This window comes from Chiloscyllium plagiosum, chromosome 6 (genome assembly GCF_004010195.1).
Source record: "Chiloscyllium plagiosum isolate BGI_BamShark_2017 chromosome 6, ASM401019v2, whole genome shotgun sequence".
Taxonomy (NCBI): domain Eukaryota; kingdom Metazoa; phylum Chordata; class Chondrichthyes; order Orectolobiformes; family Hemiscylliidae; genus Chiloscyllium; species Chiloscyllium plagiosum.
Window position 1 is genome coordinate 83,303,699 of NC_057715.1, and position 17,918 is coordinate 83,321,616.

Genomic DNA, 17,918 nt, shown 5'->3' on the forward strand with positions numbered 1-17,918 from the left:
CGAAACGTCGATTTTCCTGCTCCTCAGATGCTGCCTGACCGGCTTTGCTTTTCCAGCACCACTCTAATCTAGACTCTGATTTCCAGCATCTGCAGTCCTCACTTCTGCCTAGATGCTTATAGTTGCCCATAACTCTGAGCCAGGTAACCTGGGTTAAAGTCCCATCTACTCCAGAGGCATGTTATAACATCTCTGAACAGGTTGATTTAAAAATGTCTACCCCATACCATTTGGACTGTTTTATTAATATATATACTGTATATCTAATTTGTACCATGGGAATGAGGTTAGTGTTCCTAGAAGCCATGATTTTGATTGTTAAAGTCAGATATGCTGTAATTACTGTGCACAGTTAAGATAGAATAAATAGACCCAACATTAACTCTGTTCACAATCAATGGGAAAAAGAAATCAATGTTACCATACTTTAAAAGTGACATCTTGTTGTTTTTCTTTTACTTACGATTTTTCATTGCATTTTTTCCAACTCACTGTGGCTAATGGATAGCTTGTGGAGTTGCAGAAAATATTATTTTTTCCTGATGAAAGTTCAAGAGATGGTTTTTCTGTAGAAAAATGTAGTTTACAAATTTAGTAGATATGATAATGAGACAAAAATTAATTCTACAGATATAATCGATGTTCCACATATTTTTACTAGTTGATTCTGGATATGATTTCATCAGACATGCAATGTATTGTCAATACAATGAGTTAGAAGCCTCAAAACACTATGATGTTTTAGTTTTTATTCCAAAGTATATATATTTTTAAAAAGACGACTGCTACTGAGACAATAACTACAGGTGTAAAATTAGTTTTGTGGAACTGATGAGAAGTAACACCTAAAGGTGTCAAAAAAACTTGAAACTGATTAGATTGTGATCTCTCATGACTACTAAAGATAACGAGGGGCTGACAACTCGCTGCTCAGCTACAAACCACCCCTGTGGATTATGCCCTAAACTGCAGAGACAGTTTGTGTTTTCCAATATGAATAATGAAAAAGGAACTTTTTTAAAACCAGTTTTATACTGGAGTAGTTTGTGAGACTGAATGCTGTCATGGATTTGAGATGATTTGGAGCTGATTTGAGAGTTAGCGTACTGTGAATGTCATAGTCGAAGAACTATCTCCTTGTCAACACTGTGTCACAGGTGTAGACTCTCTCTAAATCCTAGTGCTGTAAACTAGTTTAAAAAGGAATCAAGACAAAGAAAATTCAATCAAAACCAAGAATCTCAGCCTGCCAACTATTCAAATGCCAATGTGAATGCTACTAGTAACCTCCACAACACAAAATGATCCACTCTTTGTGAGCAATTCAGAGACTGATCTGTGTTTTTTAAATAACTTTTATTGTTTAGACTCATTTGTTTGGGTCTAGATTAGAGTGGTGCTGGAAAAGCACAGCAGGTCAGGCAGCATTCGAAGAGCAGGAAAATCAACATTTCGGGAAAAAGCCCTTCATCAGGACTTCCTGATGAATGCCCGAAAAATCGATTTTCCTGCTCCTTGGATGCTGCCTGACCCACTGTGCTTTTCCAGCACCACTCTAATCTAGACTCTGATCTCCAGCATCTGCAGTCCTCACTTTTGCCTCATCTGTTTGGGTGTTGTGTCAATGTGAATGCTACTAGTAACCTCCACAACACAAAATGATCCACTCTTTGTGAGCAATTCAGAGACTGATTTTTTTTTAAAATAACTTTTATTGTTCAGACTCATTTGTTTGGGTCTAGATTAGAATAATGCTGGAAAAGCACAACAGGTCAGGCAGCATCTGAGGAGCAGGAAAATCAACATTTCTGGAAAAAGCCCTTCATCAGGAAGTCCTCATTCTAATCTAGACTCTGATCTCCAGCATCTGCTTCCTCACTTTTGCCTCATCTGTTTGGGTGTTGTGTTTCAAATTATTCTTGCATTTAATAATTAAAATACACACTCCTTTTGTTAATTCAAGTAAACCTGGTTAAATTAGCTCTTTCTAAAACATAAGTTCATTTGGGTATGGGAGAAAGCTTTCCACAAGGGAGGGCATTTGTAAAAAAAAATCTTGTTACAACCAACCGAAGGAGTGGATGAATAAAGATAGGGAGCCAGTTCATCCTTTCTCACCTGGGAGCTTAACAATATGGGGCACCTCATCTAGAACCATAACAAATTGGGGAACTTCACCCAGAGACTGGTTGTAACAGTATGAACTGGTTATTCAAAAGTGAATAATATAAATGAAATTCCATTGAATGCAAAGTTATTAGCCTTCTGGAAATTCATTTAAACCTTAAACATGTTCAGCAGAAACCACAGAGGGACCCAATACAATATGGAATGCAGTACATTTCCATCATAGAATTAATGCTTGTGCACAGCTTATCGTTTTCGATATTTGAAAGCCCTTTTCATCTGTGAGGTGAGTGGAGAATGATAGAATTGCTACTCAGCCCCTGAACACTTTTTCCAATACAATGTTGACTGTATCAGTCATGATACCATGAACTGCAATTGACTTTGTTTCCAATTTTCTTTCTTCTCTCACCTTCACCTGGTTCAACTCTCATGCTTCTCTTCTCTTCCTTTACCTTTTGCCTCCATTTCTGGAGATATTAATGCTCAGTATAAATCTATAGATTCGCGCAACCACCTTTCTTGCACCCTACTCTTGGAAAGGATTTCAGTCTAATCGCCTGGTTTTTCTATTTCCATTGCATCTGTTCTGCTACAGCTACCTTCCATACCAACACTTCTGCCATGTTTTCCTTTTTCCACAATTGAGGTTACCAAAACAGCAAGGTTGACAAGAACATGTTGACATGTTCTATTTCACACACCTGTGCACTTGCTCCTATCCCTCTTTCCTGTTGTATGATATGATACTAAATACTGGCAACAAGTTAGTGCAGAGTGCTGACAAATATTCTACTTTCTATACTATGCCTAAGGATCTGTTTGGATGGATGCAGTAGAGGATAAACCATTAATGAGTCTTAAAAAGATGAGGCACTTACCTTAATAAATGTAGTCAACTGCATAGCAGAAATAGAAACAAGATTCATTGACTAGTTAGGCATAACCATTAATACAAACAGGAGTGAAATTTAAACATCTGAACCTATCAGGTACGAGAGCTGGACTCCTTAATTCATCAACCAAAATTGTGCGACAACATCAGATTTGTGCAGCCTAATGAAACCTTCAATACTGAAACATCTCCTTCCAAACATTTTAAGTAGTTTTCATTTACATATTGATGCTGTTGGAATCAATTATTAAAAAAGTAATAACAGGATGTTTGGAAAGTCAAAGCACAATCCATAAGAGTCAGTGTGGTTTTATGAAGGGTAAATCATGTTTGACTAATTTGCTAGAGTTCAAGCAATGTAGATATTAGGAGTCAAAGTTTGTGCGAAGATTTGTAGCTCGGGTGCTCGTTGCTGTGGTTCTGTTCGCCGAGCTGGAAGTTTTTGTTGCAAACGTTTCGTCCCCTGGCTAGGCGACATCATCAGTGCTTGAGAGCCTCCTGCGAAGCGCTTCTTTGATGTTTCCTCCGGTGTTTATAGTGGCCTGTCCCTGCCGCTTCCGGTTGTCAGTTTCAGCTGTCCGCTGTAGTGGTTGGCATATTGGGTCCAGGTTGATGTGTTTGTTGATGGAGTTTGTGGATGAATGCCATGCCTCTAGGAATTCCCTGGCTGTTCTCTGTCTGGCTTGCCCTATGATAGTAGTGTATGATCAACTAGCCACAAAACGACACGACCAGCTATCCTTAGTAGCCACACACGCAGACAACAAGCAACATGAATTCGACTGGGACAACACTACTATCATAGGGCAAGCCAGACAGAGAACAGCCAGGGAATTCCTAGAGGCATGGCATTCATCCACAAACTCCATCAACAAACACATCGACCTGGACCCAATATACCAACCACTACAGCGGACAGCTGAAACTGACAACCGGAAGCAGCAGGGACAGACCACTATAAACACCGGAGGAAACATCAAAGAAGCGCTTTGCAGGAGGCTCCCAAGCACTGATGATGTCGCCTAGCCAGGGGACGAAACGTTTGCAACAAAAACTTCCAGCTCGGTGAACAGAACCACAGCATATTAGGAGTCTTCAAAATGTTGTATATCTGGACTTCCAGAAGGCATTTAATAAAATGCCACACAAAAGGTAAATATCCAGGGTAAGATTTCATGGGGTGAGGTGTAATATATTAGCTTGGATAAAGGGTTGGCTCATCAACAGAAAGCAGAGAATAGCGATAAATAGTTCTATTTCAAGTCGGCAAGCTGTTACTAGTGGAATGAATTGTAGAAACATGGAAAACATGAGAGTAGACCATTTGGCCCTTTATGCTGTTCTACATTCGTAATGATCATGGCTAAACATCCAGCACCAAAGCCAGTTTCCATTTTTCCACCATATCCCTTGATCAGTTTAGTCCCGAATACTATATCCAACTTCTTCTTGAAATCATACAATATGCCCCAACTGCTTTCTGTGTTAATGAATTCCATAGATTCGTCAGTCTCTACATTAATGACCTGGATGCAGAAATATAATGTACTATAGTTAAATTATCAAATGACACTATAATAGGTGGGAAAGTGATGAAGAAGTAAGAAATTTGCAAATGAATATAAATAAGTTGGGTAAATGGGCCAATGTTTGGCATATGGAGTTTAGCATAGATAAATCTGAGGTTATCCATTTTGGTTGGTAGACTAAAAAGGCAACTGATTATCTGCATGGAGAGAAACTTCAAAATGTTTAAGTGCAGAGATTTAGGTGTTTTTGTACATAAGTCAGAGAAAGCAAGTATAGCAGGTAATAAGGAGGGTAAATGGAATTTCACCAGTTATTGCTAAAATAATGGAGTACAAAAGTAGGGAAGTGTTGCAACTGTGCAATGCATTAGTGAGACCGCGTTGGAGTGTGCTGTACAGTTTTGGTCATCTTACTTGAGGAAGGATATAATTGCATTAGAGATGGTTCACTAGATTAATTCCAGACGTGAAAGGCTTGCGTTATGAGGAGAGATTGAGAAGTTTAGGTCAATACCCATTTGAGTGAAGAAGGATGAGAGGAGATCTAATTGAGGTATATAAAATAAGAGAATTGACAAAGTAGACAGAGAATAGGTGTTTCCCCTTGTGGGGCTACTTGGAATGAAAGGTTAGTGTTTTAGGCTGAAGGGTGACAAATTTAAAACAAATAAGGAGAAATTACTTATCTCAAAGAGTCATGAATCTGTGGAATTTATTACCCCAGACTGCAACGGACATCAGGATTCTGAATAAATTTAAGGAGGTAATAGATTGGTAATTAGTAGCTGGTTAGATGTTTATGGGGAGTAGGCTGGAAAATGGAATTGCAGCTTAAATGTGGTCATTCATGATCATATACAGTGATAGAACAGGCTTGAGGAGCTGATTTGCTTACTCCTGCTCTTGGTTCTTTGTTTTTCTATTGATGGGGTAGATTACTGTAATCAACAGTCCTTTCTAGATATTTTCTAATCAACCTGTTCACCTCTGCTGCAGGTGGGGCTTGAACAAGGATATCCTACCTCAGAGGTGGGTACACAACCACTACACCACAAGAGCCCTAACCATCTTTCGATAGCAGGTCTAAAGGCATATTTGATTAATAGTGGTCGCGGACATACCTCTAGTGAGTCTTAACAAGAGGGGACACTTGACTTCATAACAAGAAGTAGTTCATTTCAGAATAAGATTAGGTTGATTAATACATTGATTAATTAGGCGTAATCATTAGAACTAAGAAGAGTCAGGGATGTGATGTCTGACCCCATCAAGATCTAAACTCCTTGATTTTCCTCCTAAGATGGTGTGCCATCATCAAATTGGTTGGAGCCTAATACAAACTTCAACCTAATCCTTTCAGAGCACTCCCTTCAGTGATACCTTCCAGGATAATGATTGGGTTCATCTTGTTCTCACCTTTTACCTAGCAGCCTCCATATTCAACAGATCATCTTCTGCCATTTTGCCAGCTCCACTGTGATACAAACACTAAACCCTGCCTTCCCCTTCCAGCATTCCATAGGGACGGTTCTCGCTGCAATATTCTAGTCCTCATCTTAGTCACCCATAGTATCTTTTGCTTCCTTTTCCATGTAGCCAGGAGATACAATACCAATCTTTTAATCTCCTCCCTACTGACTGTCAATGGCCCCAAATACATTTTCCAAGTGAAAATCAATGATTTCCTAATATGAATTTTATTTTAGTATACTGTACTTCTTGCTCCTGATGTGGTCTTCTCTACACAGTGAAGACTAATTGCAACCTGGGTGACTACTTTGTAGAACACCTTATTATTCCTACAATTATTTTTGCCATTTTAATTTTCACCTTACTCCCATGTTGACCTTTCTGTCACAGTGCTCCAGTAAAGTTCAATGCAAGCTCGAGGGAAAAATTTATAGAATCATAGAATTAATCTTTCAACTCAGCACACTCCAGCCTTCTGGATTGAACCCTCAAGTTCAACAAATTTAGATCATAACATCTGCCTTCATTTTGTTCTATGTGTTTTTGTTTCTTACATGTTTTTCTTTTCCTATGTTTTGCTGGGTTGATTCTTGCTTTTTATCTTGATTCTTATCTTCCTTCACTTTGCCTTCATGCGGTTTCTAAGTACTAATTCATGTTTCGTTTGGACACAATTTTTTGCTTTTTTCACTCAATCTGTTCCCACTCATTGCAGGTCCTGTGCCTTCCCATCTTCTAGTCTCTTAAAACTCTAATATTTCTATTTCTCTTTGGTTTTGAAGAAAGCTTATCAACCTTAACTCTCTTTTTCTCTGTACCTGCTGCTTGAAACTGTCGAGTATTTTCAGCCTTTTATTATTCTTATTTCAGAATCCCTACTGCACTATTTCGCTTTTGTGATGGAATTAAAAAGATTATTTTTCAAAATAAAGTAATTATTTTCTTCACATCGAGATAAGTATTTCTTACATAGAAACAGAAACTACTGAAAATACTCAACACTTCTGGTAATATCTGTGACAACAGAAATGAAGCTAACATTCTGGCATTAACTCTGTTTCTCTCACCATAAATGTTTGCCAAGATGTGGAGGAGCTGGTGTTGGACTGTGGTAGACAAAGTTAAAAGTCACATAACACCAGGTTATAGTCCAACAGATTTATTTGGGGGCACTAGCGTTCGGAGCATTACTCCTTCATCAGGTGGTTGTGGAGCATAAGACCATAAGACTCATGTTTATGATCTTATACTCCACAACCACCTGATGAAGGAGCAGTGCTCCAAAAGCTAGTGCTTCCAAATAAACCTGTTGGACTATAACTTGGTGTTGTGTGGTTTTTAACCATAAATGTTGAGTATTTCCAGCATTTTCTGGTTTTATTTCCAGCATCTGCAATATTTTGCCTTAATATTTCACCAAGTCTAGTTTGGCAGTTAATGACACAGTGTTGCACTAAACCATATAGATAATCCTCAATGTGCTGTGAGTTTGTAGCAGTCAGATCAACTACAGCAAAACAAATATGTTTTCACTCCTAATTGATACCCAAGGACTCCAGTTAGACAATTCATTTCTCTTAAAATCGAATAAGGATAGATTGAGCTCATCTGTAATGCCTGTCATGCTAGAATAGATGTTCACTCACACATCTAAAATGACCATTTGACCAGGGTACCATTTTCAATGCCAATGTTTCGAGTCTAGATGACTCTTCATCAGAGTTGACATGAAGCTTCACACCAACTCTGATGAAGAGTCATCTAGGTTTGAAACAATGATGTGGAGGTGCCTATGTTGGACTGGGGTGGTCAAAGTTAAAAATCACAACACCAGGTTATAGTCCCAACAGGTTTATTTAGAAATACAAGCTTTTGAAGCGCTGCTCTTTCATCAGGTAGCTATCTTGTTTTCTCTCCATGAATGCTGCCTGATCCACTGGGATCTCCAGTGTTTTTGTTTTGTTTTCAGTACAGATTCCAGCATCTGCAGTAACTTGTTCCTACTGTTTTCAATGTAGGGTGCTTAGAATTAACTGGACAGAACAATGAACCATCAGTGTACCATCAGGAAATTTGAAGTCCCAGCATCTCATGGATTTTGAGCTGGTGAGGAAGCCGAAACTGAGAAAATACAATCACTAGAAAAGATAGGATGAAAGTCTTGGGCTGGTGAAAATAGAAGGTGAAATGTCAGGAAAGAACAGGCCAAGTAGGAAAAGGACTATATATGTGGTCAACTTCAGAAATTGGATGGAAGGAAGGCCGATAGCGGCATGCATAAAAGCAGTGAACAGAGAGAAATGTCAGTTCTTTCTAGATTATAGCTCATTATAGATGGATTGACAAAAGAACAATAGTTCAGCAAAGGTCAACACATTTGAAAGGAGAGAGCAAAGTCATAAAAAAATTCAATGCCTCAACATTGTCAATTACCAAAGACCTGGCAATTTCTTAGGTATAAACTTTGAGTGAAAGTTCTGCACTAAGGAAAGTGATAAGAGTTTTGTTGGGTCAAATTCCATCTTCTGTGTTCAAGAATTAATTTTCCTTTAGGCCTTTGGCATTCTAATTCTATGTTGCATCACCTTTAAGAAGGTATAATAATTACCTGTAACGTCTTTCTCCTCAAATTAGAAAATAAATGTATTTAAATTAAATACCTTGAACTTTAATATCAAAATAAATGTACTAAACTCAGTAATTATTACTTACTTTTTATATATAAAGTAAAAAATGTCCGAAATTCTGCCTCCTCATTTTCTGCAAAGAATTCATAGATTCCTGGTTTATGACCATGATCACAAAATGATGCAGAATAACTAAGAAGCAGTAAAAAGAATGAGAATTAGGTATCATACAATAAACAAAAAGCATAAGTAGCAGAAAAAATCTACATGAAAACAAATGATAAATTTATTAGTGCACTGCATGTATTTTGTAAATGGAAATTGGTGTGAGCTTCATTGATCTTATAAGAAGCATTTTAGGAGTATGCTTTCTTTTGCATCTCTCATACTAGTCCTAAAAACATCCCGAAGTTTCATCCATTATTATCTTCTATGCCTTTGTCCTAAGACAATATATGTTGTACACCATGAGAAGATAACTAACTGATATTGCTGTCAGGTTTCTGTTAATGCCTCTAGGTAGCTAGAGGCAATGGGTTGGGGTGACCCACTCCCTCTTATGAAGCGTATGATCTCCACACTATGCTATACTCTGATGATGTAATTTAGTATTTGGAAAAAGTGACAAGAGCGTGTATTCTGGAATACCTTAGTTCAGTATATCTGCTGTTCCTCATCATGACAATGCATCTGATGCTAATTTATTGAAGGATGCACTTTTAAATGAGTCACTTCCTTTTGTTGTTTTTACGCATTCCTCTTTATGCTAATAGATAATAGAGGTTAACAATAGCAATAATTAACTTCAGAGAGCTTTGGGATATTATTAACAGCTAGTAAGTTGCTTAGTAGCTCATCTTCCTGCTTAATTATGAGATTGTGGTGTATTTATACAATAGATCTCATCAACATGCACAGTTTCATTTCCCCCTGCAGGCAGCTGCTGGTCTCCAGAATATCAATCTAACAAGAGCACTCAGGTGAGTAGTTCAGAGAAAGTTCACTTACCTCATTCCTGGGATGAGGGGCTTATCCTATGCAGAAAGACTGAACATTTTGGGCATGTATCCATTGGGGTTCAAAAGTATGAGAGGTTATGATTGTTGTAAGAGGTGACTAGATAGGGTGGACATCAGGAGGATGTTTTTTTCTTACAGGGTGATGAGAAGTAGGAGGCACAATTTATGAATAAGAAGTGTCCATTTTAAGACTGAGGTGAAGAATTTCTTTTCTCTCAGAGGGTTGTTGGTCTGTGGAATTTTCTTCTCTAGAATACAGTGGAAGCTGGGTCACCAAACTTTGTTCATGGCAGAGTTAAAACACATGTTTGATCCACACGGGAGTCAAGAGTGATGACAGGCAAGAGGAATTGAAATCACAATCAGATCAGCGATGATTTTATTGAAAGACAGAGCAAGCTTGAAGGGCTAAATGGACACTGCCTGCTCCTAAGTGTTCCAAATGTAGCGGATGACTTTTCAGGATAGAAATCTGAGGGGGAAACCTAATGTTACAAAATTACAATTTATATCTTGTAATCTGAGATATAAATTATTTTGTGGGGCTTGAAAATGTTTCTCTGATCCTAAAACAGGACGTTTATCTGTCAAGAAACCCATATTGCCTTTCTCACGCAGGTAAAAGTTAATATCAGAGTCAAGTTTTGGATCTAAATTAGGGTATATGAATCTGGCATTGGATAAGCAGCTTTCTGTGTCTGTCAGGAAGCACCTCTTAACACTGAAATCAAAAAGATTCAGGAAGGGGTAATGAAGTGGATATTTAATTCCTGATGTGCCTTGTTTCCATTGGATATTTGGGGTTAAAGTAGCTTTATATTTTATGCATGTTAAGTGGTAAATATAATGTTTAGTAAAGATAATAGTTGAGATTATTTAGGTGAACATTTCAGCACCATAATTATAGTTTAAACTGTGTTATCTGTCTCAAGATAAATATTAACTATCTCCAGTGAATGGGTGTGAATGTAAACTGCATGTATGTATTTACATTTACACAATTTTCCTTTGGGAGTAAGTACATAACTATGCCAAAATTGATGGCAGAGTTATTTCATTATGTATCTTAAAAATAAAAAGAACATTTTGCACATCAATAGAAATCAAGTGTTATCATAGGAACCTTGAAAGATGGTGGGCCAATCAATCCCTTAAGCCGGTTCCTGTTTGGTAGTGCAGTACCTTAATAGAGTCATAGAGTCATAGAGATGTACAGCATGGAAACAGACCCTTGGGTCCAACTCGTCCATGCCGACCAGATATCCCAACCCAATCTAGTCCCACTTGCCAGCACCTGGCCAATATCTCTCCATACTCTTCCTTAACATATACCCATCCAAATGCCTTTTAAATGTTACAATTGTACTAGCCTCCACCACATCCTCAGGCAGCTCATTCCATACACGTACCACCCTTTGCGTGAAAAGTTGCCCCTTAGGTCCCTTTTATATCTTTCCCCTCTCACCCTAAACTTATGGCCTCTAGTTCTGGACTCCCCAACCCCAGGGAAAAGACTTTGTCTATTTACCCTATCCATGCCCCTCATAATTTTGTAAACCTCTATAAGGTCATCCCTCAGCCTCCGACGCTCCAGGGAAAACAGCGCCAGCCTGTTCAGCCTCTCCCTATAGCTCAAATCCTCCAATACTGGCAACATCCTTGTAAATCTTTTCTGAACCCTTTCAAGTGACTTTACCATTAAGTGTATAAGTCCTGCTAAGATTTACTTTCCCAAAATGCAGCATCTCACATTTATCTGAATTAAACTCCATCTGCCACTTCTCGGCTCATTGGCCCATCTGATCAAAATCCTGTTGTAATCTGAGGTAACCTTCTTCGCTGTCCACTACACCTCCAATTTTGGTGTCATCTGCAAACTTACTAACTATACCTCCTATGCTCACATCCAAATCATTTATATAACTGACGAAATGTAGAGGACCCAGCAACGATCCTTGTGGCACTCCAGTGGTCACAGGCCTCCATCTGAAAAACAACCCTCTACCACCACCCTCTGTCTTCTACCTTTGAGCTAGTTGTGTATCCAAATGGCTAGTTTTCCCTGAATTCCATGAGATCTAACCTTGTTAATCAGTCTCCCATGGGGAACCTTGTCGAACACCTGACTGAAGTCCATATAGATCACATCTACCGCTCTGCCCTCATCAATTCTCTTTGCTACTTCTTCAAAAAACTCAATCAAGTTTGTGAGACATGATTTCACATGCACAAAGCCATGTTGACTATCCCTAATCAGTCCTTGCCTTTCCAAATACATGTACATCCTGTCCCACAGGATTCCTTCCAACAACTTGCCCACCACCGATGTCAGGCTCACTGGTCTATAGTTCCCTGGCTTGTCCTTACTACCTTTCTTAAAGATTGGCACCACGTTAGCCAACCTCCAGTCTTCTGGCACCTCACCTGTGACTATCGATGATACAAATATCTCAGCAGGAGGCCTAACAATCACTTCTCTAGCTTCCCACAGAGTTCTAGGGTACACCTGATTTAACTCCTCATACATATCTCGGATCCAAACTTCTAATATCCCTGCCTAACATGTTACACTAACAAACAAAACATTTTCCCTTTTAAGTACCTAGAACTTTTAAAATGCCAACAAGGATATCTTTCCTGAAGGAAATATGTAAGAGTTATTTTTAAAATATGTACTGTCTTTCTGGAAGAAAGTTAACAGCACTTTGTACATCAGTGGCTATGGCACAACAAAATAAATTAGTATAACAAATAATGTAAATGTGTACAACTTGGGGAAATACCATTTAAAATACCTAAATCTTTTTATGGCCATAAACAATGAAATGTTTTAGATAATGTCAATTTGTGAAATGGCTTTGAGACATGATTGCTAGATGTTTTAATTAGGAATTTCAGTAAAATTTTGCCAGTCCTATAAATGATTGCTGACAAATTTTAGATACAGATGACTATATATAGTTCAAATTCAGATTTAAATATTCAGTTGACAATTCTTGATACTACTGTTATATTTAACGACTCATTCAGTGAATAAATCTAAACATCAGCAACAAAAAATATAATGAAAACAAATATCTGATATTGAAAGAACCGAAGATGCTATAAATCAGTAATAAAAACAGAAGTTGCTTGGAAAGCTCCGGAGCTCTGGCAGCACCTGTGAAGAAAAAAATCAGAGTTAATGTTTTGGTCCAGTGTCTCTTCCTCAGTACTGATGGTAGCTAGGAAAATGGCAGCTAGGCCTATAAACTGACATTTTCCTCGCTACCATCAGTTCTGAGGAAACGTTAGTGGACCCGAAACATTAACTCTTGATTTTTATTCACCGTTGCTAAGCTTCTGTTTTTGTTGCAAATATCTGCTATCAGTTGAATGTCTTTTTCAAAACATGAAATATTATGTTCAGAGACAATTCCCGCTCCTATTTCTTATGTTCTTCTATTTGAAATGAGCTGCTGGCTCGAGGTAACATCAGGAACTGGACAGTTGGTATTTAAGGTGTTAAACTTCAAAACAATTACATGCTTTCATTGGATTAGATTATATTTCACTTTAATTGGAGGGTGTGTGCATATGTGTGCACATGCTGCATTTTATTTTGATTGTCTAACACTGAAGGACAAGGGCAGCAAGTCCACGGAACATTGGATGTCAAACGATATTGTGAGTTTGATAAAGACAAAGAAAAAAAGCATATGTCAGGTACAGTGTATTAAAACATGGGTATCCCTTCAAAAGTATTGAGTGTAGAGGGTTGCACAAAAGTAAAGAGGGACCACAAAATTTCTTTGGAGATAGGACCCGGGAAAATTCCAAGGCTTTCATACAGATGTTAAGAGTAAGAGGATTACAAAGAAAGTGTGGGCCGTATTACAGATTAGAGGGGCAGTGGAACCTGAGGACGTGGGTGAGGTCTCAAGTGAATACTTCTCATCTGTATTCAGAGAGGAGACAGACATAGTAGTTGAAGATTTCAATTGGAATAGTGAGGTTCTAGAACATCTTAAGATTAAGAAGGAGGAGATATTAGATGTTTTAATGTGGATAAAGGTGCATAAATCCCCAGGGCATGATGATATATATTCCAGGCTGTTATGGGAGGCAAGAGAGGAAATTGTTGAGACCCTGGCAGATATGTTTAAAACTTTGTCAGCCACAGATGAAGTGGCAGAAAATTGGAGGATAGCTAATGTGATTCCTTTGTTCAAGAAAGGCAGCAGGGATATGCCAGGTAATTACAGACCAGTTAGTCTGGCATCAGTGGTAGGGAAGTTATTGGAAAAAGTTCTGAGGTACAGGATTAATCAATACTTGAAAAGGCAGGGATTTATTAGAGATAGTCAGCATGGAGTTGGTAAAGGGAGATCCTGTCTGGCGAATCTTGAGTTTTTTGAAAGGCTGACTAAATATATTGATGAGGGTAGTGCAGTTGATATGGTTTACATGGACATCTGTAAGACCTTTAACAAGGTCCCACATGGAAGGCTGGTCCAAAAGGTAAGAGCCCATGGGATCCAAGGCAGGTTAGCAAACTGGGTCCAAAACTGGCTTGCAAATAGGAGGTAAAAGGTGATGGTGAGGGAATGTTTTTGTGATTGGAAGCCTGTGAACAGAAGTGTGCCACAGGAATTGGTTGTAAGTGCATTAATGACTTGGATGTGAATGGAGGTATAATTAGCAAATTTGCCAATGACAAAATTGATAATGTTGTTGATGGTAAAGAGGATGGTCTCAGGCTGCAGTTAGATATGGATCAGCTCGTAAATTGGGCACAGCAATGACTGATGGAATCTAATCCTGATAAATTTTTTGAGGTAATGCATCTTGGGAGGTCCAGTGAGGGAAGAATTTACACAATGAATGGTAGTTCCCTAAGAAGTACTGAGGAACAAAGGGACTTTGGTGTACAAGTCTATAAAACCCTAAAGGTGTCAGCACGTAGACAGGGTCCTGAAGAAGACATACGGAATGTTTTCCTTCATTAGCCAGGGTGTAGAATACAGGAGTGAGGAAGTCACGTTACAACTTTATAAAACATTGGTTAGGCCACAGATGGAATACTGTATGCAGTTCCGGCTGCCACACTATTGGAAGGTCATGATTTCACTGGCGAGAGAGCAGAGGAGATTCACCAGGATGTTGCCTGAGATGAAAAGTTTTCAGTTATGAAGAGATTGGATAGGCTGGGTTTGTTTCCCTTGGAACAGAGGATGCTATGGGGTGATCAGATTGAAGTATACAAAATTATGACAGACATAGACAGAGTAGATCATGAGAATCTTTTCCCTCTGGCAGGCATATCAAAGACCAGAGGGCATAAGTTTAAGGTGGGGAATAGGTGGCTTAGAGGTATTCTGAGAAAAATGTTTTTCACCCAGAGGGTGGTAGAAATATGCAATGTGCTGCCTGAGAGGGTGGTGGAGGCAGGTACACTTGCAACATTTAACAAGCATCTGGATGAACACTCAAAATGCCAAGGCATAGTAAGCAATGGATCAAGTGCAGGTAAATGGGATCAATGTAGTTTGGTCTTTGGCCAGCAAAAACATAGTAGGCGAAAGGGTCTGTTTCTGCGCTGTACGACTCTGACTCTATAATCTGCCTGTCTGTATCCAATGTAGATTTTAGTATTTAACTACCGTATCACTCTGCTGAGCTTCACTTAACAAAGAAATGCACTATGGGATTCAGAACAACGTGAAGACAATACTTTAATGTCTTAATTACAGCTACAAGATGAGGGGATCTGTCCAGCTTATTTCTATTTAATATCCATTCCACAATTGAATGAGGCAGAGATGGTATCCTCTCAGCTTGTTAGGCCTTACAAAGAATGCTTTACTACAGCTATGCCTTTGTACTGGGGTTGTTTCAATTTGTTTTAGAAGGGAGTACAGTGGGCAATAAATGCTGACCTAACCAGCAGTGTGAACAAATTTTAAAAAAGGGCCTGTGAATAATTGAGAATGTAAGGAACCAGTCAGGAGATAATGGAAGGAGACATCGGCAATGCCCTTCTCCTTTAAGAGCCAATTAGAAATTGATCAAGGGTCCCTTAAACCAATTAACTTCACCTAATAAATTACTATACAGCTTTGAGTTTAAAATTGTGACCCAGAACTTACAATGTTGTCACAAACACCACATAATTTTTTAATATAAATAATATAGTTTAGCAAACTGTCCAGCAAAAGCAATCAAAAAGCATTTACCTGTTTCCAGATATCTTTTTAAGCAAGCTGGGGAATCCTTTGTGGGAGAAATACCACTGGCACCTTACAAGTGGGTATGCCTTCAATCTAACTTCAAAACAAAAGTTCTCTGCTTCACCAATTGTATGAACATTGTTTGTTATTGATGAATTTATAAATCCTTTCTCTGTAAAAATAATGAATACCAATCTGCTGTAATGTTTTATCATAACAGACATTACTTTAAAAACTTGCATTAAATTTAATTCATTCTTTCCTTTTTAAGATTAGTAACAAATATTACATAAGCAAATACTTGAAATATATAAGATGGTACTTAAAGGAGGATTTGACTTGTCAAAATTCTTGATTCTTTTCCAATAGATTCTGCCTTACAGTGCAGGTAGCCAGTCAGATCCATTGTTTTATCCCAGTTGATGTTTGAAAATGGCTTTATAGCAGCAAACTGATGGACAAAACTGACTCAGGTCACAGATGCAGCTACAGATGCTATTCAAAAGCACCCTCTTCGCATTAGTGGGCTGACAGCTTTGGTCATGTTTTGGCCAGCTTAATTTTCTCATGACAAGACACATTCTCATTCTCTTATCTTTATCTGTAACTCTTACCTCTGAAGAGGAGATATCTTTCGGTGCTGGAGTGCCCTCCTTCTTGAATATCATGTCTGGGTCCTAGTACCAGCATGTGCATGTTCCTAAGTTACATTTCCTCCTAGCTGCGTAATTTAGGCTCTGGAATGAAAATTCAGCCAGCCATATCAGCTATACAAAATGTATAGCCATCCAGATATGGTATAAAAGGATGCCCAGTAGAAATATAGTTCAGTACTCAAGAACTTTCAGGGCAAGAAGCAAAATATGCAAAGGAAAACTCTACTTATGTTAGCACTTCAACGTAGGCTAAATAAGGATGAAGGCATAAGAATTGTAAGAGTTTAACCATGGAAGTGGGGCTACAAATTTGATTATAAGCTTTTGTAATGTACACCTGAAACAGTGAACTGAATTTCCATCAAAATTCGTGTAGCATACATTGGAATTTAGTCTTACGTATTAATTGAATTCACTGTGTTTAAATGCTGTATGAAAGTATGGCTAATGCATGCAAAGGAATTTCAAATTAGATTTGATGTCTTTATTTCAAATTCTGAATAATACCAAATGTACTGTGCTAATAGAAGGCAAGAATTGAAAATACAATCATCACAAAACTTGGATGTATTGTTCTATTAGGAAGATTAATAAGTTATGTATTTCATTTTCTATTAGCTTCAAGCAGATTGGAAAAATTAATTCTATATGCCATTGAATTGAATGTTCAATTGTGAAGCTGAAACTTACCAATGACTGTTAATTTCACTGTTTTATGTGAATGTTTTGTAGAAGTACATGTATATAATCCGCTATTTTCCAGTTGTACTGAAGTAATAAACAGGAATCTGATCCTTGTGTGCCTGCTTGATACAAATGATTCTTCAACGTCCAGGACCTGTTTCATTATTGGAACAGCAAGAACAATGCTGATTTTTAAAAATAAATACTTTATCCCCTTTGATAATAAACAATCTCAAATCAGAGCCATACCTCTGTTGTATTTCCTGCATTTGTGTTAGTAATCCAACCTATTCTGAATTTGTATGTTTCATATGAAGCAATACATCGCACCAGAAATGGATCACCAACTTTCAGAAAAACATTCAAAACTGAGCTTTCTTTGTTTGATCTATCAAGATCTATAATAAAGAGGACAAAATATTATAAAATGACATGTTTAATTGCAATAGACTAAACAATATTCAAGGCCATTTGCATGAATTAATTGCACTTTCAGCCAAGACAATGATTTTTTCTCAATTTTCAAATTGGATTAAATTACAACCTTTCAAGTGTCTTTTGTGCCGGGTCGTGGGTGTTAAGAAGATCAGTGTTTGTGTTGTTACTACATTTTAAACTGATAATTATAGTTTTAGCAGTATGAAATTGTAGGCATTGATATTACTGTTCCTAATCAGAGTAGTTGTACTTCTGAGGAAAAAC

At 38.0% G+C, this 17,918-nt stretch overlaps 1 protein-coding gene across 2 annotated transcripts in view; it reads right to left on the reverse strand.

Annotated features, from left to right (window-relative positions):
• The window catches only part of flt3 (fms related receptor tyrosine kinase 3), a 106,925-nt gene that overhangs the window by 31,618 nt on the left and 57,389 nt on the right, over nucleotides 1-17,918 (reverse strand). For both annotated transcript variants that reach the window (XM_043692009.1, XM_043692010.1), the window contains 5 exons: nucleotides 17,466-17,614; nucleotides 17,223-17,370; nucleotides 15,883-16,048; nucleotides 8,734-8,840; nucleotides 464-566 (listed from right to left, as the gene is read on the reverse strand). In XM_043692009.1, coding sequence (XP_043547944.1) covers nucleotides 464-566; nucleotides 8,734-8,840; nucleotides 15,883-16,048; nucleotides 17,223-17,370; nucleotides 17,466-17,614 — 673 coding nt within the window. The remainder of the gene's footprint in view (nucleotides 1-463; nucleotides 567-8,733; nucleotides 8,841-15,882; nucleotides 16,049-17,222; nucleotides 17,371-17,465; nucleotides 17,615-17,918) is intronic.